This window comes from Harpia harpyja, chromosome 1 (genome assembly GCF_026419915.1).
Source record: "Harpia harpyja isolate bHarHar1 chromosome 1, bHarHar1 primary haplotype, whole genome shotgun sequence".
Taxonomy (NCBI): Eukaryota; Metazoa; Chordata; class Aves; order Accipitriformes; family Accipitridae; genus Harpia; species Harpia harpyja.
Genome location: NC_068940.1, coordinates 100,113,960 through 100,138,742, shown reverse-complemented (window position 1 = coordinate 100,138,742; position 24,783 = coordinate 100,113,960). Strand labels below are relative to the sequence as shown.

At 44.2% G+C, this 24,783-nt stretch overlaps 1 protein-coding gene across 2 annotated transcripts; it reads left to right on the top strand.

Annotated features, from left to right (window-relative positions):
• Positions 1 to 11,724: 11,724 nt before the first annotated feature.
• INSIG1 (insulin induced gene 1) lies at positions 11,725 to 21,978 on the top strand. Of its 2 annotated transcripts, none has more exons than XM_052806879.1 (6): positions 11,725 to 11,833; positions 12,432 to 12,847; positions 14,836 to 14,960; positions 15,663 to 15,829; positions 16,304 to 16,403; positions 19,670 to 21,978. In XM_052806879.1, exons 2-6 carry the CDS (start codon positions 12,448 to 12,450, stop codon positions 19,697 to 19,699), a joined length of 822 nt encoding a protein of 273 aa, XP_052662839.1. In that variant the 5' UTR covers positions 11,725 to 11,833; positions 12,432 to 12,447; the 3' UTR covers positions 19,700 to 21,978. The 2 variants fall into 2 exon arrangements, with proteins under 2 accessions (XP_052662839.1, XP_052662830.1); XM_052806870.1 differs by lacking the exon at positions 11,725 to 11,833 and adding an exon at positions 11,915 to 12,017.
• Positions 21,979 to 24,783: the final 2,805 nt, after the last annotated feature.

Sequence of the window (24,783 nt, the reverse complement as noted above, 5' to 3'; positions counted from 1 at the left end):
CACGGTGATAATGGGATAAAGGTCTGATGGAAAGTGAGAAATGTCCTAGGCTACTCACACACATATCACCAGTGTCACTAAACACAGCACCCACAGAAAAAGCAAGACTTGCAGGGGGAACTAATTTCTGTGGGTGGCTGCCAGAAGATGAGGATTAGGTGCTGCTGTACTATTACTACAGATTGTTTACACACCAGAAGCAGGAAAAACACTATAGAGAAATAGGATTGGTAATACTAACCTCAAAATCACAAGGAAGACTGCCTGTATATATTTAGTATGTTAACCAATATTGAGTTGGGGAAAGGAAGTGGTACCATTTTTAGCCTGCTTTCTTAATCAAAAAAGATTTATTCAGCCTCACTGCCTTGTTGAGTGTTCACTTTCCCACTTATCCTATACCTTTAAAGCCACAGAACAATTTTAACCTGATTTTACAACTGGATAAAGGTCACTGAGCAAATAAAGTTCAAGATGTTTTCAGAATGAAAGTAGAAAGGAAAAGCACAGAATCATACGTGCTTTTTTATAAATTCCAGTTACACGTGACTGAGGGAAATACTCAATATGAGCTTACAAGAATCTACAAAGGCCCTTACAAAGACCCCAACAACAAGAAAAGTTACAGTCAGTTTGCCATCAGCTGACAGGCGTGAGCTCATAGGAAACTATTCAGCACAACCCTTGTGAAATGGCTTGGTGGTGAACTGAAGTGAGACACACTTTCCAAGCAGGGAAGGCAAAGCAGGCGGTGGTACGACTGACCTCAGCAGATTCCGTCCCTCTGTAGCTGCTTCTTGTCACCACGCCGTTCGTAGGGATGGATCAGAAGTGGATTAGATCAGAGAAGGGATACAGCTGAAAACAGCAAGGCAATCTGTGTTACCTGGCTCACGTCTTCATTCTGCTTCACAGAATGATTATACAGGGAGATCCGCGAGCACACTGTAGGGACTGACAACAGGAGTGCTTGCTCAGAGGCAATCTGAGCTTCAATACACACATTGCAAAGGCAGACAAAAATCCGGGACCTGCAGTAAAGGACGAGGAGGAGTGGAGGAGTGGGTGGCTACACTGTGGTAATAAAGGGCTTAAAACAGATTGGGAAGTTTTACTCAGTCTGAGGGATACTTTGCACCACAATTAGTACCAATGAACCCAGTGGAACTAATGATGAAGTAAGATACCAGACACTGTAAGAGCATCAGAGTTTGGCCCTGTTGAAGTGAAACTCTAAATTATTCTTATTTATTTTTTGAAGACAAGAAATAGCTGAACCTTGAAGAAATATAGTAAGAATTTCAAACAGGACAAATAATTGTTAATAAAACAAAACTCTCATGTATTAAAGCTTTTTCTTAGACCCGCAGACAGACACTTGTTCCCTTAAGGCATGTGTGAAGCAATGGCACTATGCGACTATGCAATTCTTTCGAGACTAATCAGGATAAATCAGTTCACGATAACCTCCAGGCTTTCATAGCCACAGCTACATAGCTGAACTAGGGTCAGGTCTACACACCACCTCAGCTGTGGAGTTCAGTTTCACTTTTCCTTGTGTCACAACCATTTTTATTAAACTTTGTACAAAGAAAGGCTGAATTACCTATTAACAGCCTCTTCAGTGGTAAGTCTTCATTACAAACTGTTCATAAGTGTGTAGATCTTTATAGTGTACTTTGTAGCTTAGCTAATGATAACACATGCAGTAGTCACCTGGTAAGGTTTATACAAGGTATTTATTATATATACAAACACACCTTCCATGAGCACCGCAAGCTTGCAATTTTCAAAACAGCTTCAGGCATTTGGACCTATTGTTCACTCAGGAAATTTCTACATCTGTAGAGAACTCACCCTTGATGTCCAAAGACAGGCTGGTAAATAAATGCCTTGTTTTTCAACAGGGCTAAGTCCCAGAGGAAGTCAAGCACTTTTGAACATGAAGTCAGTGAGTAAGGCAGCTTCCACCTTCATGGCTGTAATCACAAGACCTCCCAACTGGAAAATATAGTCCATCTGTAATTAGAAATAAATGTGGACATGACAGTTATTTATACTAAATCCACTTTATACGGTCTGACCATAAGAAGTGGCTTTGTAGTTATCAATTTTATTTAAGCCTTTACATTGCCAGGCTGGTGTAAAAGGCCATTTATGTCAATAGCAATCCAGCCCTCTTTGCCTTCTGTGCATGCAAGTATAACATTGCAAATATTTACCCAATTAGACAGTTAGCTCCACCCAAGTATGAACAAACAAAAACAACTGCTCATAGCATTCCAGAGAAACAACACAGCACAAGAACAAAGATTTCCACATGCAAACACAGGCAACCAGCTAACCACAAAGCAGCAAAACCAGCAGATCCTTAAATGTTAAAAAACAGGGGCAAGTTCTCTTTGATATCCACAAATCTTTGTGCTGCTGGTTCAGAAGTGGGGGATAGATGCCTGCCTGATTTTTCCAGCTGAGACTCCTCCAGTGAATGTGAGAAAATTAAATACATATTCAGTTGAACAGATGCCAAGGTTGGCTGATGAGAAGACCAAGAGCTTCTCAGATGGGATGCAGAGACTTTTTAGCTTCTCAGATGGGACACAAAGCCATTATATCTGGAGGCATTCTGTATTTGTTTCTTCTGTTTCCTCTGACAGGGTTATCATTCTTTATTACTTGTGTTTGTTTCTCACTTCCCAGATGTGGGACATAAGACACTAGTAACACCCAAGAGGTTAATGCCTGTTTGCCATGAGGTCTTTTTGCAATCACAGTTTCTGAGCCTCTGCAATAGACATGAAGGCACCGATCTCATCTTTACAAATGTCACGAACACCTGATCTTGTGAGGCAATACACAAACAAACCTGACCAAACAATGAAACCTGGGTGAGTTCTGGACCTATAAACCATTCCGTATGATAACAGGGTAGAAACATATAGTTGGCCTCTGACCTCAAAGCTTGAATCTATCCTACTTCACTTACTTCTGAATAAAGAAAGCAGAAGCTTTCGCTGCAGTAAGAGGTGAGAAATGGACACCTCCCAAGGCCAGTCCAGGCGAACTGGGATCTCAGCAGCTTTCTGGAGGTACTATTTCCCCCTGCTCTCTCCAAGGTCAACTGAAAGCAACAGCTACTAACTTCGGCGCCTCCATTACGTGCGTTAATCTGAGCAGACTGAGTGGGCACACTGCATGTTCCTAAACCATGCACATTGTTCTCCTATCCGTTTTGAGCTCCTTCAGCACTTTGCATAAGCAACATCCCAAAATAAGCCTGAATAAGCAAGTGAAGCTGGCACTCTGCTGTTCATATCATTAACAAGATGAAATTTGCAAAATCCTAACCTAGTATTTGATTTAAGGCTAATCTGTTAGCAGTATCTGTAAGAACAGTAAAATTTACTGTGCATATTTGAAGCTGTTGTATCAGGTCCAATCCTGCATTACAATCATAGCAAGAGTTACATTAGCATATAACTAGTACAATTTAGCACATAATTATGTCCTCTCAGTTTGCATGCAATTGGCCCGATCTCATTGTTACAAGTAAAGTGTGTCCTTTTATGAGTAAAAGCTGAAGGGTTTGGCTTTAAGTAAATACAATTTTCAGCATAACCTAACTTCAGCAGTTTCTAAACTATCAGTCCGGGCAAAATTGTAGGCTTCCCATATGTTGCACATTCTTAACTTAAAGTTCAGCTTGGCAATTTCAAAACATAGAATCATAGAATCATAGAATCATAGAATCATAGAATCATTTTGGTTGGAAAAGACCTTCAAGATCATCAAGTCCAACCATTAACCATGCCCCCTAAACCATGCCCTGGAGTACCCTGTCCACTCTCTTTTTGAATACCTCCAGGGATGGTGACTCCACCACTTCCCTGGGCAGCCCATTCCAATGTTTGACAACCCTCTCAGTAAAAAAATTTTTCCTAATATCTAACCTAAATCTCCCTTGCCTCAACTTGAGGCCATTTCCTCTTGTCCTATCTCCAGCCACCTGACAGAAGAGACCAACACCCACCTCACTACAACCCCCTTTCAGGTAGTTGTAGAGAGGGATGAGGTCTCCCCTCAGCCTCCTCTTTTCTAGACTGAACAACCCCAGATCCTTCAGCCGCTCCTCATAAGACTTGTGCTCCAGGCCCCTCACCAACTTGGTTGCCCTTCTCTGGACACGCTCAAGCAGCTCAATGTCTTTCCTGTAGTGAGGGGCCCAAAACTGAACACAGGACTCGAGGTGCGGCCTCACCAGTGCCCAGTACAGGGGAACAACCACCTCCCTGCTCCTGCTGGCCACACTGTTCCTGATACAGGCCAGGATGCCGTTGGCCTTCTTGGCCACCTGGGCACACTGCTGGCTCATATTCAGCCGGCTGTCAACCAGCACCCCCAGGTCTTTCTCTGCCGGGCAGCTTTCCAGCCACTCTTCCCCAAGCCTGTAGCGCTGCATGGGGTTGCCGTGACCCAAGTGCAGGACCGGCACTTGGCCTTGTTAAACTTCATACAGTTGGCCTCAGCCCATTGATCCAGCCTGTCCAGATCTCTTTGTAGAGCCTCCCTACCCTCAAGCAGATCGACCCTGCCTCCCAACTTGGTGTCGTCTGCAAACTTGCTGAGGGTGCACTCGATCCCCTCATCCAAATCATCAATAAAGATATTAAACAGAACAGGGCCCAACACCGAGCCCTGGGGAACACCACTTGTGACCCGCCACCAACTGGATTTCACCCCATTCACCACGACCCTCTGGGCTCGGCCATCCAGCCAGTTTTTCACCCAGTGAAGAGTGCACTTGTCCAAGCCACGAGACGCCAGCTTCTCAAGGAGTATGCCATGAGAGACAGTGTCAAAGGCCTTGCTGAAGTCTAGGAAAATAACATCGACAGCCTTTCCCTCATCCACTAGGCAGGTCACCTGGTCATAGAAGGAGATCAGGTTGGTCAAGCAGGACCTGCCTTTCGTAAACCCATGCTGGCTGGGCCTGATCCCCCTCTTATCCTGGAGTTGCCATGTGAGTGCTCTCAAGACAAACTGTTCCATAATCTTTCCCGGTACCGAGGTCAGGCTGACAGGCCCGTAGTTCCCCGGATCCTCCCTCCGACCCTTCTTATAAATGGGAGTCACATTGGCAAGCCTCCAGTCCTCTGGGACCTCCCCTGCTGACCAGGAACGCTGATAGATGATAGAGAGTGGCTTGGCAAGGACCTCTGCCAGTTCCCTCAGTACTCTTGGATGGATCCCATCAGGTCCCATAGATTTGTGAGTGTCCAGATGGTGTAACAGGTCCCTAACTAATTCCTCCTGGATTAAGGGGGGTATGTTATGCTCTTCATCCTTACCTTCCAGCTCATGGGGTGGAGTACCCTGAGGATGATTGGACTCACTATTAAAGACTGAGGCAAAGAAGGCATTAAGTACCTCGGCCTTTTCCTCATCACTGGTTGCTACGTTCCCTTCTGTATCCATTAAAGGATAGATATTCTCCTTGGGATTCTTTTTACTGTTAACATATTTGTAAAAACATTTTTTGTTGTCCCTTACGATAGTGGCCAGATTTAGTTCTAGCTGAGCTTTTGCCTTTCTAATTTTCTCTCTGTATGATCTAACAAGATCCCTGTACTCCTCCCAAGTTGCCCGCCCTTTCCTCCAGAGATTATAAACTCTCCTTTTTTTCTTAAGTCCTAGCAAAAGCTCCCCATTCAGCCATACCTAACATACATACCTAACAGCAATTCTTACCACCTAGGTACAGTGATCTGCATTTAAGAGTACTGATGGAATCACTGAAATGGGAATATTAAGATTTTGCCTGAAAAGTGGCAATGTTTACAGGACTAATCATGATGCAGCGTGGAAGCCACACTTTCATAGCACATCATGCACTAGTGCATACGCACGTTCTCTCTCCAATGTTGTTTTTCCTCTGCATTGGTCTTCCTGGTTGCATTGGGAGCTTTACACTGGAAAGCTTTTCCCAACATCCTGTTCAAAACCAAGACTGTTCTCTGAATATATGACTCTACAGCATGACGGGAGAAAAAACCAAAGTTAATCACTTGCACTGCACGGTGAGATTAGCTCTTCGTATTCATGCTCTCGAGATGGCAGCCTGGAAGAGGCACTGGCAGTATTCAGGTACCTCCTCTGACCTCGTTCATGCAGTCATAACGTTGTCCTGGAAGATGAGCTACAGATGTCTCAAAGGTGTTTTTTCAAAAAAGCAATGTGAATTGGGTAGAATCATCCTATGTGACAAGCTCTGGAAGAAAAGGTTTCCCATATGACAGCGACAGCTCTAAAGCTCTCGGGTGCTCCAGAGTTTAAAGGACATGAAGATGTAAAGATATAACCAGAGTGTGTGTGATACTGAGTCTATTCTTGGTAGCCACAGCTCTGCTATTTATAGTTATTACTGCAGTAAGGACAGGGAAGGAAGGGGCAGAGCAGAGAATTGCTCATCTGATTTAGACCTTGGCTATCTCATGAGACATTGAGGCTGCAGCTAGGTCTCCTAGATGGGAACAGTCCTTCTACCTGGCATAGTGAGAAGAGTTTGGAAAATGAGGATGCTGTAAAGCTCTTTCCTCTCCTCTGTAACTACTAGTTCCAAGCTGAATAGCTACGGCAGTGTCACTACACATCTCCCCCACTGCAGCACGATGAAATCTAAAGCTTTAAGCATGTACTGGGGGAGTAACTCCTTTGTGGTGGCTTCATGATTAACCCTACAAGCTAGCATATGAATTCCAGCAGCATCTTCTTCAGGCAAGTATGACAAGAGTAAGTGGGAAGGTTGCCATCGTGAGAGGACAAAAGGTGCTGGAATTGTGTACCATAAGAAGAGGGCTGTAAGGGGAATGTAGTTCACGTTGCAATCCTTGAGGAAATTTCCTTTTTATCCTATATGGGAATGACCGAGTCCTAAGTTACCAAGCAAGTGAAAACATTTGTGCTTACAATCAACCATGGACATGCATGCACATATACCTTGGAGAAGCCCTTTTGCAAAACCTGATGTTGTATAAGGATTGGTGATAGAAATGTACTTGGTTTTCTTCTTCATGCAAGCAATGTTTCCATCAAGAAATAAATGCATATAAAACACAATGTTCCTTCTGTTTTTTTTTATCACAAGACCTCTGTTTATTTCACCTATTCTTTACACTGTCATGACTTGGACTACTATTAAACTGGCCATGCCCTCATACAATTGACTAGCTACTCATTTACAAAGGCATTATAGCCAGTAATTTTACTTTCAAGGAAATCCGCTCCTTATAGTGGCCTGCTTTTTATGTCACAGTTAAAGTTAAAAAAAAAAAAAAAAGGATTGAAACACCACTTCTAATTTGTATCTTTAAAGATCTGGAGGTACTATAAATAAATGTATAAATGTAAATACAGCAAGAGCTGAATTCCAACAATTTTTAACCACACCTGGATAGAACAGCTTGCCTCAGTAACACTGCTCATGCCAACCTCACAAACCTACTACCATCATCAAAGAAGTAATTTTTCCAACAACAATATAACCAGCAAATAGTATTTTTTCATAATTAAGTTTAGATTAAATCACCATCTGAAATATCAAGTCTGAACTCACTGAACTCGCTGCTACATAAATATGCAGAACAATGGCAATGAATGAAGTTGAAACCGAGGCAAAGACGCTGTCTTTGTGTCAGGACAGAGGTTCATTGACAGTGAGTCAGCATCCACAGCTGCATGCAGGATGCTGATTAGCTAATTATATGATAGTTGTTACATGAATTTATAGACACTTGAAGACTGCAGCCTACATATAATTGTTCTTTCTGTTTTGTTCTGGTAAAAAAGCAGCTAGAGAAATGTCGGCACCTAAACAAAAAAACTTCAATTAACATTTGTCATAGGCCCACTACACTATTATTAACTACACAAAGACAGAGCTTGGTTAGGATATCTTAGGGTTTGATTTCCATGCTCAGACTCCAACTATAGTTTCTTACCCTCAGATTATGTAATATCAGCCGAGTTTTTAAGTTCTGCTCACTATGGATGACTCACTTTATTATACACTAACCACCAACACATTTTGTTTTACCCCTTTGTTTCACATGCCTGAAGCGTTCCGGCTAGCATTTGTCTTGTTCAGAGTCTGTATGTTTTGCGTACTGCTTATTGTACCATGTAATCACTCCCCATCCTTCTTCTTTTAGCTTTTAATGAGCTCCTGCACTGGGACTTGGGCAATTTCACAAAACTATCCTACAGAACTCAGCATACACCTTTTATTACCGAGGTACGCTGACTTCCGAGAAGGCATCATGCGATCTGCAGGCTTTGCTGCAGATTCCTGAGAATTCACACAACTGCACTGGAGATCGCTGATAAGGCAAAGAACTCAGTCTGATAAACTGCTGCTGATGTCAAAAGATTTTTTTGAACTCTTGTACGTAAGGTTGGTATCAGGAATCAAACAATGCATGTCACTAAATCCTTTTATGGAGACATGGGAGATTAAGGCTTAGCTTATGACTGGGAAGGTTCCTATTCTCTGTATCAATAGGAGAAAGTCTTGAAGGTGAATAAATTCCAAAAAGCCTCCAGTGAAGCAGAGGGAGAGCGGCTTTGCGCATAATACAGGTCTTGCTCTGTGATTCTCTACCACTGCCTTCTGAGATTGTATCAACAGCCAGCTCATTTTTTGATCTAGTTTAAGTAGGGAGAAAAATAAAATGTCCAAGTATCCTAAGCTTGCCGCCTAAGGGGCCAGTGAAAGAGCCTTTGTGAGACAAGCACGTTGTCAGATTCCAGAACATCACAGAGTTTAATACAGAAAGCATGAAAGAACAGGTGAAATTGTTTGTGTATGTAATGAGTAGTGCTGCTGAGTACTTCCAGATTCTGCTGTCTTTGCTAAGGAATGAGATAAAAATAACGATGTCATTAATCTTACAAAGACACATGAGCACTTCTTTCCAGAAATAACTGTTAAGCATAAAATTTCAGGCATAGATCAAAGCATGCAGAAGCCTAACCCATTTTAGGATTCTAAAAGGAAATGTAAAGCAATATGACTGTAAAGCAACACGAACATAAGGGGCATTTAACCTTTATTCTAAGCAGGTAACTTCAGGAAAAAAATGCTTAGGGCCAGTTTCTCAACTAGTGTAGATTTGTATTGATTCCGCTGGTTTTAGTGAAGCTGCAGCAAGTTTTACCATCTCAGAAGTTGGTCTCTGCTCTCTGAAAGAAGCCTGGAAGAAAGAAGGGCACCACCACATGATATTATGAAGAACATATGGATACCCATACCATATCCGTATTCAGTATGAATATGGAAAAAAAGGCAATAAAATATGCTGCAGGAAGTAGCAAAAGAGACATACCCATGAGGAAAGGAAAAACACAGGCTACAAAAAAATACTTAAGAGGTTCTTTCAGGAAAGAAAACTAGCAGACGCAGCGCAAGGGAATGCAAACTCTGCCCAGACACTGAGAATATGGGTAAGACTCAGGGAAAAAAAATTTTAATACAGAAAGATATCTTTTCAAATAAAGTAGAGATGTAGCACAAGCAAGGATGAATGATATTTGTCTCCCATAGGTCAACTCCAGAAAGAGATTTCTTACAAAGATGGGTCGTTTTATCTCAGATCCACAGTCCTGTTGATAAATCTCAAAGTGATTCAAGAAGAAAGAAAATTTCCCAGGGAATGAGTTCTAGCTCTTATTTAGAGCTGCCGAAGGTATTGCTTAGCAGTCCGAGGATACAGATAAATTGCCTGTGTCAGTTCAAAACTCGTACATAGTTGCCATGAAGGGAAGTGTTATGTCTGCATGTGATTTCCTGGAAAAAATCAGATGTTTCTGCAGAGAAACCCATAAAATGCTGACAATATATTAAGACTGTTTTCTCTGAAAATAATTAATGCAAACTTATAGTGCAGGTCCACTGGGGCAGAAAAAAAAAAAAAATGAAAACAAGAAAGGGAAATAAATCACGTCTTAAAAAATCTGACAGAAGAATCCAACCAGTTTTAGCGTACGAGACTAAAACCAAAAGCTGTTTCGGTACACTATTGAGATAAAACAGCAATGGAAACTGAATATTTACAATTCCACATACAGAGGACACATATACCACGGTCCAGCAGTAAAGTCTGTGCGACAGGGCTGGGCTGATCCCAAGCTAGTCGGTATTAAGAGAAAAATAACAAGCTCTTCTGTCACTTCCAACAGTGGCACTAACAATTTGTCCATCACCAAGACAGTCAACTACCCAGTCCAAAGGCACGTTGCTCAGCAGGCTCAGCTATCCTAACTCTTTGCATTCCAGCTGGAACTGAGCAGAGATCAGAAGGGATAGCCATATCCCAGATGAATTTTACTCTCTATGAGATACAGAGGACCTGCCTCTTCCCATATCTTTAATTGATTCTGTATTTTTTATTTGTTACTTTTAACACATCGATGAAAGACAACTGGAACTATCAATGAACCATCATTGAACATCAATGGTCCAAGAATTTGGACCATCATTCTGCCCATCATGGGTGTGGCTAGCAACTATTCTTAAATCCTCAGCAGCATGGCTTGGGAAGCGATGGGGTGCTACATTCTTTCCAACTCTAAAGAGGGCATACCTCAGGTGAAAAAGACGTGCTGGCTCCAGCGAGGCCAGCTAAATAAACAAGAAATCCAACTATTCCTACTGCATCAACACACTAGCATCCAATGTGTCCTGGAGAACTGGCATCTTAAAAAAGAAGCCTAGCAGCTGAGTCCCGCTCTGGAGACAACTCTTGGTGCTGAACTCTAACATGATGTACCGCCCGCGCTGTTAACCATCTCTGCTAGGCCACTTTCCAGACCCTGGCAGAATCCAGAGGGTCAACTTGCATTTAACTGTATTTTTATGACGCTACACTGGGCTGGGAGCTTTGCGACCCGGGCTTTCCCGGTGCTGGCGGAGTAGCTGCTCAGGTTGCCAGCACCGACGGTAGCAGTGAGGAGCCTGGGATCTGCCGCGCACCCCGCGGCCGGTCGCCGATGCAAGTGTCTGGGTCCGGCACGATCTTCTCACAGAGCCACGGGTCTGCCGGGATCTCCCGACACCGTCGTTTGCCAATGACGACAGCCAGGATCACCGATCCCTTCGTCTTCAGGAGACGCCGCGGCAGCCGCCTTCAACCTCCCCCGTGACTAACTGCCACCTCCCAAGGGGACGACAACCCGGCCATGGCGGGCTGGGCCAGCTGCCGAGGGCCGGCCTGCGGCGGCCACCGCCACCAGTATCACCGCCACCACCTTCACCAGTATCGCCACCGCCACCACCACTACCACCGCCGCCGCCGCCCGGCGGGAGCAGCTCGGCGCCGGGCTCCCCTCAGGACTCACCCCCACCCCCCATCCCCCCCTCAGCGGCCGGTGGGCGGGAGAGCCCCGAGGCCGCCTCGCGCTCCCGGCTCCCGCCCCGAGGCGGCGCGCGCCCTCCGCGCGCTCCCGCCCCGCCCGCCGTTGGCAGAGCCCCGGCGCCGAGTGGAGGGGAGGGGGGGAGGAGGGGGGAGGGCGGCGGCGGCGCCGCGCGGTCCTGCCGCCGTCAGCGGCGGTACGGGCGGGAGGGGGGGGGGGAAGGCGGGTGGTGTGTCCCGCACGTCATATCAGCCGCCCGGCCGGGATTGGCTGCGGCGCCTCACCCGACTGGACGCGGGCGCCCGGGCTGGTGCGGCGGCTCCCGCGCTCGGCGCTCGCGCCCGGCCCCGCCCCGCCCGTCGCGGCCCGGCCCGAGGGGAGGGGTGGCGGAGCGGAGCGGCGGGCCCGGCGCTGCCTCCGGCCGCGGGTAGGTCGGCGGCGGGTAACGTGACAGCCGCGGCTGGGGGCTTATAAACCTTACACGGGGCGCGGGACGGCGGCGAGCCGGGAGGGAAGTGGTGGCGGTGGAGGAGCGGCGGCCGGTCGCCCTCCCCCACGGGCTGAGGCTGAGGCGGCGGCGGCGGCGGCGGCGGCGGGCGCGGCCCCCTGAGGTGAGAGGGAGGGGAGGCCCGCGCCCCCGGTGCGGTTTTACGCCCCCCGAGCCGGGAAGCGAACCCCGTCCCCGGGGCAGAGGGACCAGCGCGGGTCTGACGGGAGCCGCGGGGTCCCTGTCCCGGTCCTCCCCCTCCCGGGGCCGAGCCTCTCGGGTCGCTGGGGCCGGGGACTCCTCCGCCGCTGGCAGGCGGAGGCAGCGCGGCCCCCGGCCCTGTGGCCGCTCGGGTGCGTCAGGTCAGCCCGCTCCTGCAGGGCTGCCGGGCTCTGAGCCGCTCGCCCGGTGCGGTGGCTCCGGAGCCCGGCTGATGCCGGAGGGAGGCGGCGGTGGGTGCGGGTGGTGGGTAAGGGGGGGGGTCGAGCGGAGCCGTCGCTGCGTGTTCTGACGGGCTGTCCGTGTGCGGGTGTTCCAGGGCTCGGGCGAAGCCAATGCCCAGGTTGGAGAGCTGCGCCTGGAGCTGCTCCTGCGCTGCCAGGGGAAGGCACAACGCCCAGCTGGGGGACGCGGCCGCTGGGCTGGCCGCCAAGGTGGGCGAGATGCTGAGCTCCTCCGTCTCCAGCCCCTCGCTGACGCTGGTGGGTCCCGGAGCACGCAGCCCCAGCACCGCCAGCACCAGTGCCACCAGTACCACCACCGGCCGCAGCACCTTGAACTTGAGTCAACACCTGGTGCAGAGGAGCGTGGTCCTCTTCGTCGTCGGTGCTTTCATGGCCCTGGTGCTGAACTTGCTGCAGATCCAGAGGAACGTGACTCTGTTCCCCGACGAAGTGATTTCCACCCTCTTCTCCTCCGCCTGGTGGGTGCCCCCGTGCTGCGGGACAGCAGCAGGTGAGTCGCTGACCTCCGCGAGTGGGGTGGTTTGGGGTTTTTTTTCCCCCGTGGGGAGGAGGAGGAGGTGGCGGTGGGGCTGAATGCATGACTTGTGCCTGTGGGAGCTTAGTGCTTCCATCACGCAGTGTGCGATCCGAACTCTCCCTTTGGGAAGGGTGCCTGCCCGCTCCAGCATTATCCACGTGCAAGAGCCGCCCACGCCCTTCCCGCGTGTCCGAGGGCTTGTTTGGGGTTTGAGCTGGTGCACTCCCAGCGTGAGTAAAGTGTCTTTTTCCCCGCAGCACTGGCCTGGAAGTGCCAGTGAGCAGCTCCGGCGCGGAGGTGAGCGCGGAAACACGCGCTCCCCACGCAGCTGCCCCCGCGTTTCTCCGGTGGCCGTGTCAGTGCCGTGCGGGATTCCACACACACACACCCCCTCCCCTCCATCCGCCCCACAGCCGGGCACGAGTGGGCGGGGTGGGGCTGCGTCACCGCCCCTCGCCGGCCATTGGCTGCCGGCGAACTGGTGAGTGGCGGGCGGCGCTCGCCATTGGCTGCCGGCGCGAACTGGCCACGGGGGCTGGGCCGAAAACAAGGAAGTCACGTGCGGCGGCGCCCTGCCCGCCGCTGCCCGGGACACCTGCAGAGTGAAACACCCCGGGAAACCCGGGCGGTCGGCACAGCAGGCAGCTCTTACCCCGGTTCGCTAGCCTTAATAACTCCCTCCTGTCCTTGCCAAAACAAAATAAGGCCTTGATGAAGGGTTGGGGGGATTAAAAAGGCATTAAATCTTAGGGAATAAACCCACTGTAACCTTTTTTTTTTTAAATTTGAATTGAAAGTACTTAAAACAACTCTTGCATGGGTCTTTTTTTTTTTTTAATGCAGTGATATTGTCGTGTGCTGTTCGTACCTCATAGTAAGGGAGTATGAATGATAAACCATAAACTTGAATGAATGATAAACTGCATAGTAAAAAGAGATTGCCACGGGGTATGCTCCCGTGAGAGTTCTCACAGTCCTGTCACAGTTGGATTAAACTTTGGCATTTAGCTGTTATCGTAGGGTAGAAGTCCTGGTAACTGGCATCAAAATAGTGAAGCTGTTTCAGCATTAGATCACGTGTCTGTCTTAGGATGGTATGTCTTGTACCCTTCTTAATATAGAAGTTATTCCTCTTAGGAGCTTAAGGAGGGAAAAAAAGAGGGTAGGAAAGGAAACACACACAGATGTTACAGTTAGAGCAGCATGTCTGACCCTGGAGTTGGTGACAACACATGGAGTTGCAAGGCTTAGAAGAATGAAACTCATCTAGTGTTTGTGCTAGCAACTGAGCTAACACTAGCTTATGTTTTTCTTCTGCAACCAATTTGCAGGCTTATAAGGCTGAGAAAATGCTATATGAGGGTAAAAACTTTGTCTGGTTAATAGTGTGAGTAGTTATTTTTCCCTGACATAAATATGACTGATGGCAGGTGCTTCTTTAAGTTCCGCTCTGCTTCTGTTTGGTATCAAAATTCACCCGATTTGGATAGCAGCCTAGGCTGACTTGCAGCCCAGCAGAAGGAGGGAAAGCATCTCTGCCAAGAAACTTTTGAGTCCAGGCAAATACTTAATTCAGGGCCTGATTCGCAGCTAATGAGTCAAGTTCATAAAACTGCCTGCCCTGCATGTGAGTAATAAACACATATTCCATTCCTCACCATAATTAAGCTTTTGTTATGCTTTGTTATTTATTGGTACAAAACAAGCATGTGCTCAGGATGTCAAATGATAATATGCTCACAGGAGAAAAGGAGCTTGAAGTCAGATACCTTATCACTGCAGTATACATCTCTGCTTTAAAGGTTCAAACAAAATATTGCTTTTTAGAATGAGGGTTTTTTCTTTTCTGAAGTAGGAGGTAATAACTGTCTCCATCAGGCTTACAGTAGCATGATAAGCACCTCGCTACTTTGTCAAGTACTTATTTGCCAAACTAATATTTAGTGTTACTTCTCTTGCAGCTGTTGTTGGCCTGCTGTATCCTTGCATTGACAGCCACCTTGGGGAACCACACAAATTCAAGAGAGAGTGGGCCAGCGTAATGCGATGTATAGCAGTTTTCGTTGGCATTAACCATGCAAGTGCTGTATCCTTGAACTAGTTTACATTGTTGCTTGATGTGCTTAGTCTGTTGTTGTGAAACAGTCTCTCCCGTTCACGTCTGGGAGAATTACAAAGGTAAGGATGGTGCTACTGGCAGAGACGTAAACTTCTGTGAGACCTGCAGTATACTGCAATAGTTACTTTAAGACAGATAACACAGTTCACTTAAAAATAGGGGGGAGGGGGGGGTGCGTTCTGGGAGGGGGAGGAGGGATAGATGTCCTAGTATGTCTGGTTTAACTCCAAGCGTAACAGTATAAGTTGTCTTATTTTAATCTGTATGTTGTCTACATCTGATAGTTAACATGATCAACTGGTGAGGTATGCTGAACTGTTCAGTAAGAGTGTTCTTTGTGTTGGATTATGATGGTTTAAGCAGAAAACCTAAATCAGCAGGGATAACTAGGTTACTTGAGGCAAAAATCCATAAAAGTTAAATATCTTGCAATATAGTATATTCTTTAGATGCTCAGTATGACAAAAATTGGTGTTGCCTTTGCAGTCACACTCCAGTCAAAGTCAACAAGAGCTATGATTGCTCAGCAGGTCTGAAAACCAGATCCTTAACATATTGTATTTAGAGATATAGAATTATGCTCACTTTCAGTTTGAGTTCTCCCTTGTTCAGTTTCAGCAGCAGGATGTCTGCAGACTTAAAAGGATTGTCCTTAACATCTTTTTCCAGAAACTAGATTTTGCAAACAACGTCCAGCTGTCCCTGACTCTAGCAGCCTTATCACTGGGTCTTTGGTGGACATTTGATCGTTCAAGAAGTGGTCTCGGACTTGGCATTACAATAGCCTTTGTAGCAACTCTGATAACCCAGTTTCTTGTATATAATGGTGTTTATCAGTAAGTTATGCTTTTAAAATACTATTTCAACTCTCATGTCTTAACTAAAAACAGGGGTGCACAAGCACTGGAAGCTAGTTATTAATATACTTGGCATGTTACTGTAATAGAACATTTTGTTTGCCTAAGGCAGCTAATTGTCCAGTTGTTCCAAATGATCTGATTGAGAACTGGGGGTAGAGGGTGGGGAGCAGACAAATTAGGATGTATGTTGAAATGGTAACAGCTCAGCAAACTGAACTACTTCTGGCTTGGTATATCATTAAGTGGCTCTCAGGAGAGAGAATATCTAAACTTTCCTGGCTAGGACATGGGTTTTAGAAGCTTGTTAAGTTAACAGACTTAGCTTGGTCTCCGTATTTCTTTTCCTATGCTACTGTTTGGGCCCAGGGAGAGAATTCTGTAGCATCTTGTTAACAGTATGTAAAGTGATGATGATAACTTGTCTCTAATTTATTTCCTTTTGTTTACTAGGTATACATCCCCAGATTTTCTTTACATCCGTTCTTGGCTTCCATGTATATTTTTCTCAGGAGGTGTGACTGTAGGAAACATAGGACGCCAGCTGGCTATGGTAATTACTGTATAATTAGCATTTCCTTTAACAATCCAAATACCTCCCATTGTTACTAGTCCAAGAACAAACCATGCCTTTAAGGGTATGACTCACAAATTGACAAAGGTAAATAGATACCTTCCCAAGATTTGAAACGTAAGCATACAACCTGTGTTGCCAGTGGAGTGGGAATTGTCTTAGTAAGTGTTTGAGCATCTTCTGTATTTAACTTTTTCCAGCAACAGCCTAAATTAAGACTGGAATCAGTACACCACTTCTGAGAATCTTAATCACTCCTGCTCCATCAGTAATTTGAATTAACATGTAAAACTGAAGAGAAAAGCTAGAAAACCGAGACACAGATGGACTTTCTCTATTTACGCAGCAAAGCATTTTTGTTATGTAGATGAAAGGAAATGTCCCTATATAGCATTAAATTCCACCACTCTAGAATCAAATATGCTCCTTCTGGTCACTTAAGATTTAGTTCAAGTATCACTCTGTATATGGGGTAGTATAGCATAAATTACCATCTCATTTGCTAGGTTCTTAAGTAGTTATTTCCTCGTAGTGTACTTAAGAGTAAACCTGGCTCTGTGCTTGCACATCAGCTTAAGGCTTGGTTGTGAAAAGTGTTCTGACACTGATGGATAATAATAATTAATACTGTATTGATTTAACTTCTGTCGTCTTTGCTACAGAAGTCCTTTATCCTGGAAAACATCCTTCAAGTATTTAACTTCTCTAAGGCTGCTGTGGTGTAGGTGCCTTTGATTTTTACTGAAGTAAGGGCATTTGTAGACTTGGGAGTTCCTGAAATATTAGTCTCTGAACTGTTTAGTAAGGGGGAGAGCTGCTTTTGGGGACTGAACCACAAATGAGTAAAAGGATGAGTCTAAAGCTAGCTGTCTTGCCTGGAACAAGCTTTCTGTCTCTTCTGGCTAGCCTTGCTAACCCAGTGGATGGATGCTAATGCACTTCTAATGTGGATAGTCTGAATTCGATGCTGTGGGTGGACAGGCTTGCGAACAAGCTGGGGAAGACTTGACCACCACTGGCTAACGTTAAAGATAATTTCTTTAGGATTGATTCTCAGTTGCACTAAGTTAACAGTAACCTCTTGTAGAAAAGGCTGTTTAAAAAAAAAAAAAAAAGCATGGGGCAAATCTACTCCTGTTGTTGAGGTTTTTCTTTCATGCTGACTTGATACCAAGTTACAGATTTCCCAGGACCATGGTCACAATCTTAACTTCATAGTCAATTTTGGTTTGCTCTCAGGTTCTTTAAAATACAAGCTCACTACTCCCCCTTCAAATCCCAGTGGTGCGTCCTATCTGTGTGTGTTTCTTCTTAGGACTACATGTAGGGAGGGAGAAAGGGTATAATTTCTCTTTTAAAATTTGCCACTCAGATCAAGTGAAAAAGATATATTAATCTAGTTTTATTTAAGCTTTGCTATTGCAAGCAGCATCTCAGAATAAAAGTATAGTAATTTATATGCTACAGTTATATATTTCACATTAGCATATGCAGTACTTCCAGTTGCGATGCTTCTTATATTAGAAAGCAAAGGAAGGGAGCCTTAAAGAAGAAAGAGCTGAAATTTAGGCACATGGGATTTTTAATTTTTTCCTTTGACTTCTTTTCACCTGGCATCTCACCTGAATGTAGTTAAAATCAGACTGGCTCCTGCCTGCAACTTGCCTGTCAATCTTGTCATCTTCCTTACAAAGAAAGAGGGAAGTTGGCAAGGCAAAGCATTCTATCCTGGTTATCTAGCAGTATCTTATGTGTTTTACATTACCATTACTTAGTCTGGAAAAACTTGGAGAAGCCCAGCATTTTTGTAGGAACCCTTCTGCAAGTCACTGTGAAGCATTCAGTGCTGGAAATTCAAAGAATTCCACTTCTAAAATAGAATGGTAGCATTCAGTCAACTAGGTCTTTCTTCTATAGAGATGACCCAAAAGCATCAGTCTGTTTTGTCAGCCTTTGCAAATGTGGCAAGAAGATGCAATATTGCATTTTTTTTAAACTAAACCTGAATAAAACAGTTAATTTTTGTAGCTATGTTCTCTGGTAGTCCCTGAGCTGTTTGACTGCATGTGACAGTAGCAGATCAAACAGTAGATATTTTCTGGGCATGTCTAAAGTACAAGGTGGCACCTGTAGAAATTACTGTAGTGGAGTGAAGTTGTCTTGCTGCTTTCTCAGCCCCTGTCTAGCTTTTGCAGTTAGAAAAGAAATTAGAAGTAGAATGAGAAGTGTCCCTGAGACATCCCCTCCCATCCTGAGAAACATTAGCTGCGAAATGCTTGCTGTTTTTCAATCACTGGATTTCAAGTGAGCTTACATGCAGTAACAAAGTGCAGTGTTACCTTTAAGCAAACCTGCTGTTACCTGAGGGATTTGGGGTTTGTGTGTTTTCTTGGGTTTTTTGCTACCAGCTTGAGGATGAAATCCAACCTTTTCTGTAAAGAAAAGGTGAAGGTGCTGCTGCTGCCATCAGCTCTTGCTGGTCATGTTATGATACCTAAAGTTGCTTAGTCAGTGCTCATCAGCTGGGTTAAATGGGTAGCAACACTTCATTTTGAGTTGTAACCATCATTCTCAACATCTGGTAAACTAGGGTGGTATTCAGAACTTGGGCCTCACAAATATCTGGGTTTTGCTACTGCTAGAGGCTGCAGAACTGTGAATGCATTCAATACTGGCAAATACATTTGTGTTTTGACTCTAGAATGAGAAGAGCATACTACAAGCTTTGTTTTAAAGAAAAGTTGGTTAAATTTCTTACACTGACATACTATAGGGTTTCACACTAGAAAAGGGACTTAGGAGGAAATGAGTAACTCTATCTGATACCAGGCTTTGATTGGAAAATAAAGTAACTTATGCCTGAAGACAGTTTGAAAGAGGGCTGTTAAAAAAACTGAATTAATGCCCATTAACTGAAGCACTGTATACCTTCTGCTAAGAAATAAACTGAGAAAGGGAGGAAAGCTAACAAAGTCTTACAAAAAGCAGTGCGATTGGTGGATGGATGTATCAGATGCACTAATTGAGGCAGCACAGACCCATAGTGATTACCCCCCCCCCCCCCCCCCCCCCCAGTTAAGGAGCATGTCCTTTTTGAGCTTTTAAAAGAAGCCATGTCTGCTAGGTCACTGTCTGAAGCCTAACTGAAGTTAGTTGACTATTTAATCATTGAAAATACTGCATAATGTAGTCACTTACCAGATGGCATTGAAACATAACATGTGTTTGATGTTTTTTATCCATAGGGTATTCCAGAGAAACCACACAATGACTAAATCTTTGAAGAAGAGAGCACGGTGCCAGTGTGAAAGCAACATTACGAAGATGTGTTCCTGGTTTAAATTGAAGATTATTTAGAAAAAATAATCTCTCTGTGGGCTCACTGCACAAATGACTTGTGGAAAAAAAAAAATATTAATCCACTCTTAGAATAGCCAAGTGAAATTAACTGCTTATCTTGAAATCTTACCCTGATTTACTGCATAAGCATTTGCGTATGGCTGTTCTTTGGAAGAGTTTAACACCAAGTTGCATACAACTGTTCAGGCTAAGTGGCAGTTTTCCAAGTATTAGATTCCAATGTAAGTTATTGAAGCAGCTGCCGAATTTTAAAGCCTTGAAACTGAAATTTAATTACAAGCTCTTGTATCAGTGCCCAAAGGAAGTAGATTGATGGTGCTTAACAATGATGAAGTATGGTTTAATAGGAATAGTATTTATCCAAATCTTTAAAAAATAGGGTTATTTAAAAATAAGAGTGATCAAAACAGATTAAAGGCATTGCACTAATGCTTTTAGGAGTCTTATGAAGGAATCATGCCCTTACTTGTAATGCTGCATTAAGTTTCTGTCTTTGACGGTGGAGAGGGTTGGAGGGATGAAAGGTTGGAAGTCACTTACTTTGGAATTTCTAAATTGCTTTGGTATGATAGGTGAACACGGGAGACAATCTTTTTCAAACATGAACTTTATCAAGAAATTCTGACTGGAAATTTCATTACTTCTGAAGCTTGCGGCTAGATTTGCAAGAATCAAGTTCTGGCCCCAATTCAGTAAGAAATTTAAGTGTGTGTGAGTACTCCTGCTTAATATTAGACATATGCTTCAGTATCTCACTGAAGGAGGTCTTGGGTGTCTTAAATGTCTGGTGTCACTGAAAAAAAACATGCATTGCAGGCCATTGCTTGGCCATTGCATATGTGCCCCCAACTCCTTAGATTTGCAGTTTCCTCCTAGAGGTGTCCTTGATCTTGGTTCTGTTTGAGTCGGGGTTTTGTCTGAAATGATTGGAAACAGAAGTGGGCCTAAAATGTGATTTTAAACTGTATGTGAAGAATAGCGAACAGCTTGTTTTCTCAGTTCAGTTTCTGAAAGAGATCACTACTTGTTTTTTCACAACCCTATAGAACTTGCAATCTGTGATTGCCTTAAAAAAAAAAAGTGCTTATGTCACTGCATTAAACATTTGGTGTTTCTTAATACTTAGTTCTGGTGAGCACAATGTATTCATTTGATAGCTTAGACCACAGGAGACCTAAATAGCAAGTATTAGGTCTTAAAGTTGAAGTGCAATGTACAGTAAATCTGAGCCTCATGTTCTCTTCAATATCGATCATTTCTTACGAGAGATTAAAGAGAAAAGGGTTCTGAGTTCATTTCAATGCTGCATGGAGTCAAATGGAGCAATAATTTATTTAACTAGTAAAGCTAGTTTTGTTGTATCTTTCATTGAACCCAAATTTTTAGCAATACTCCAACTTTGTGGTTATGGTGTACTTGTAAACTTTTATGGATTTGCCTTTTTGTATTACGCAAATTTTTTTGGTGTTCATTTCCAATCTTACATGGCTTCAGATATAGTTAGAGGCATCAGTTAAAGACTGACACATTGAAAAAGATGTTGAGGCCAGGTAGCAGTGTTCTGGCTGTTTTCACTCTTCTAAGGGAATGCTATAACTGCTGCTTGTGCTTTTTTGTAGCAGGAAAAGTTTAGCACAAAGTCTATACTACAGAGCAGACCCAATTCTAATCTTGCTTTGGTGTAAATCAAGAGTAATTTTATTGGTATAAGATCCTTCCTCGAATGTTTAAAACCTAAATAATCACATTTTATAGGACTACTTGAAGAAATTAGGTCCTCAGATCAGGACTGAATCAGCTCAGCTGTTTTAAGAAGTATGCTACCTGCTGGGGAGACAGTTTTATAACCAATTTCAAAATGTTGCAAAACCAGATGTAAGTAAAGATGACAGTGATCTCTACGGATATTTGATTGATAGACAAGTATTTAAGATTTATTTGTAAAGACTGAAACTAAATCTGTATGTGTTAGAAACAATGCAGCCAAAAACGTAAGTCAAAAGTTCATTTTTTTGCCAATACTTCTGAGTATCTTAACCAAAGTGATTTAAGTTTGGAAGAGGTGGGGAGGGGAGTGAAGAAAATTTGCACTATTCTGAATTTGAACACTTAAATTCTCATTCTTACTGATAAGTTTTCAGCGGTGTGTTTGGTTTTACACTTTTTTTACTATTAAAATTTTAAGATCAAGTCATGTTTGCCTTGGATTCTCTCTGTGCACATTATGCAGGAATCTGTCTTGAAAAGGACAGTTGTTATGGTTGCATAAAAAATACTCAGTCATGCATACTCAGTGGTTTAAAAAAAAAAAAATCTGAAACTGAACTTGGAGAGATCAGCTTTTAGAGGGACTTCCAGCCTGGGTTATACAGTTGAAGAAAAACAGCAAGACTGTTGTACCAAGAAAGCAGCATAAGCGTGTGTTACGGTTATGTCACTTAAGGTACAGAATCTTATTACCATTGTCTTCCAAGATGCTGAAATTCATAATTTGAAACAAAATATGGAGGGGGCAGGGTAAACATGCAAGTTCATGTTGTGGCTTTGTTATCTGCAGTAATGGTTACAAAAGTCTGAAGCATCTTAAAGACTGCAAACAGTAAGAATGAGTAACCTGATAAGGCTAAGCAGTTCTAAAACTGTTGCATCATCTGATTTAGGGAAGATAGCATCTTGCAAATTTAGACAAAGTCTTCAATTTTACTGCGCTTAAATATTTATTTCAGACTTCTAGAAGCTACTGTGTTTGTGGTGGGAACAGTAGAATGGCTTTTTGATCAGTCTTCATATCAGTGCAGTCTGTTGCCTTAGCTGAAGAAGGCTTCATTTGGAACTTCTTCAATATTTTAGCTTAAATAGCCTGTGTTTGCTTAAGTTCAGTGCATGCTCCATGGCAGCTGAGGAGGTAGCTGTTAACAGCTTCAGTCTGAGGGTGGCCCACATCCTCCAGGTACATTGCTTTCCCTGAAATTCTGCTCGGATTTTGTCAGAAGGAATTAAATTTTTTTTTAAAGTTGGGTACAGCCTGGTCTTGGAGAACTAGGACATGATACTCTCCTTTTGAGACAGGCAAGCGTGTACAAAGTTTCTAAAGAAAAAAAAAAAAAGCCTTCCCAGCAAGTGTGATGATTTGACCTGTGCGTAGTTCCTGCAGATTCATTCGGCAGGTTATCCAGCCTTTGGCTTTAAGCATGGGGATTTGCAGGTGCTAAATTAGCCACAGGAGGGCCCATGGTCTGTTCTCTGAATACAACAGGAACATATTGAGATGAATAATGAAATTAAGTCTCAGTTGCCTTACTGCACATCAGAGTAGCTCCAAAATTCATGAGAACACAGCATTACATGCTGGACTAATTGAACAAAGCATACTTCTCTATAAGAGGTCATTGAGGGCCCTATCTTGGAAACCTGTGAGAGGTGTGGGCGATAACAGGTTCTTCCAGCTAAAAGGTCAAGAAAGGTACCTATAGGCGATGGTGATTTCTCTGGGCAATGAAATGCCACAGGAGTTGCCCCATACCTAGTTTGGAGTCCTCTCCCTGCATTTAAATCTTCCTGTTGTGCAGTGATAATGTTGCCTTCATGGGCTACAAATGGGGACAGATGAATTACATATGTAATAAAACCACAGTCCTCATGCCTATCTGTGTGATAAAGTCTGTAGGTTGTGGTGCTGCTTCTGGCCTGCTCTGGTTAACTTTCAAAGGCAGAATTCAATGTATGATGCTTTCTATAAATAATGCATTACTGCCCCAAAAGTCATAAAGGGTCAGAGCTTTACTGAGTTTTTCTCCAGCTGCAAATCATGTTTTCTCTATTGCAGTAAGTCATGTCTGTGTATTAAGTAGTTTGAGTGCTATTATATTGTTATATTAAATAGCAGACAAGTGCTACAGAGATTACACCAACTTGCTATGTTTCCTAGGAATTAAAATACCAGTTACAAATTGGCATTTTTGCAGAAATCAAACACAGCTCCGCCATTTTCCCCAGCTCAGTAGCTGGTCAGCAGCTCCCGCAGTGCCCTGTGGCAGCCAGGTGAGCATCTCTCGGACCAGCCTGCCATGGCTTGGGGCTGGGAAAGGGAGCCCAACTCCTGTAGCTGCTCCAGGGATGCTCCAAGCTTCCTCTTCCCAAAAGCAATAGGTGTTGAGTATTGTTTGTGCTGATGTTGATTATTTGATTTCTAACTGGTCAAAAGCAGCTGAGTAGCTCAAACAGCAAGAACTGGAATAGTCACAGAAAAAATTACAGCTGGCCCACATTTTGCTGGATGGATGGAGGAGAGAAAAAGGGGTTTTCACCCTTTTTCTCGAGGTTCTCACCAGATAGAAGAGCACATGTTCCTGCATTGCAGAATCTGGCCACAGATTGCATGGGCCGACTCCTGAAGACAGGGCCGAATCTGGGTTACCACCGTCACAGCAGCTGATGATGCAGTATAAGGAAAAGCTAACTGACTTCGTGGAGGTCACATTTATCACCCTGAATATTCTTAGCCCTGTTCAGAAAGCCTTGAAGGCTATATTCTAGTAGTATCAAGCTGAACTAGCTTCAGTTTAAAATATATATATAAAATTCCTGCTGAAGGCTGTGTATGTCTCTTACCTGCATATGAATGCACAGGAAGTTCATCCTTTCCAAGGTATCATAGAGTAGGTGGCCCAAAATTAAAATAAGATAACCTGGATTCACAAGAGAGTCGAGATCCCATCCAATAAGGGCCTGTGATGGAAAGGCGCTCTGCGATGTTCCTGCAGAAATGTAAGTTGTTCGCATGTGATAGTGGAGTTCTGCAGGGCAGAACGTCTGGTGGCTTTTCTGGCTGTGTTTTGAATTGCGGTGTACTAGAGAGACATAAGAAAGCTTCAGATCGGGTGGCCTGGGACAACCACAGCTTGGAAAGGACTTGATCCTGCAATGCAGAAAGGTCCACAGCCAACTGGGAACATGCCCAGCAGTACCTACAGCCTTTCCCACCCATCACCAAAGAATT

What these genes read in the sequence shown, in the direction of transcription:
- INSIG1 (XM_052806879.1), top strand. Translation starts at nt 12,448, where the DNA reads ATGCCCAGGTTGGAGAGCTGCGCCTGGAGCTGCTCCTGCGCTGCCAGG. An exon ending in GTGCTGCGGGACAGCAGCAG is followed by an intron (nt 12,848 to 14,835) that starts GTGAGTCGCTGA and finishes CTTCTCTTGCAG; the next exon opens with CTGTTGTTGGCCTGCTGTAT. An exon ending in GTATATAATGGTGTTTATCA is followed by an intron (nt 15,830 to 16,303) that starts GTAAGTTATGCT and finishes TTTGTTTACTAG; the next exon opens with GTATACATCCCCAGATTTTC.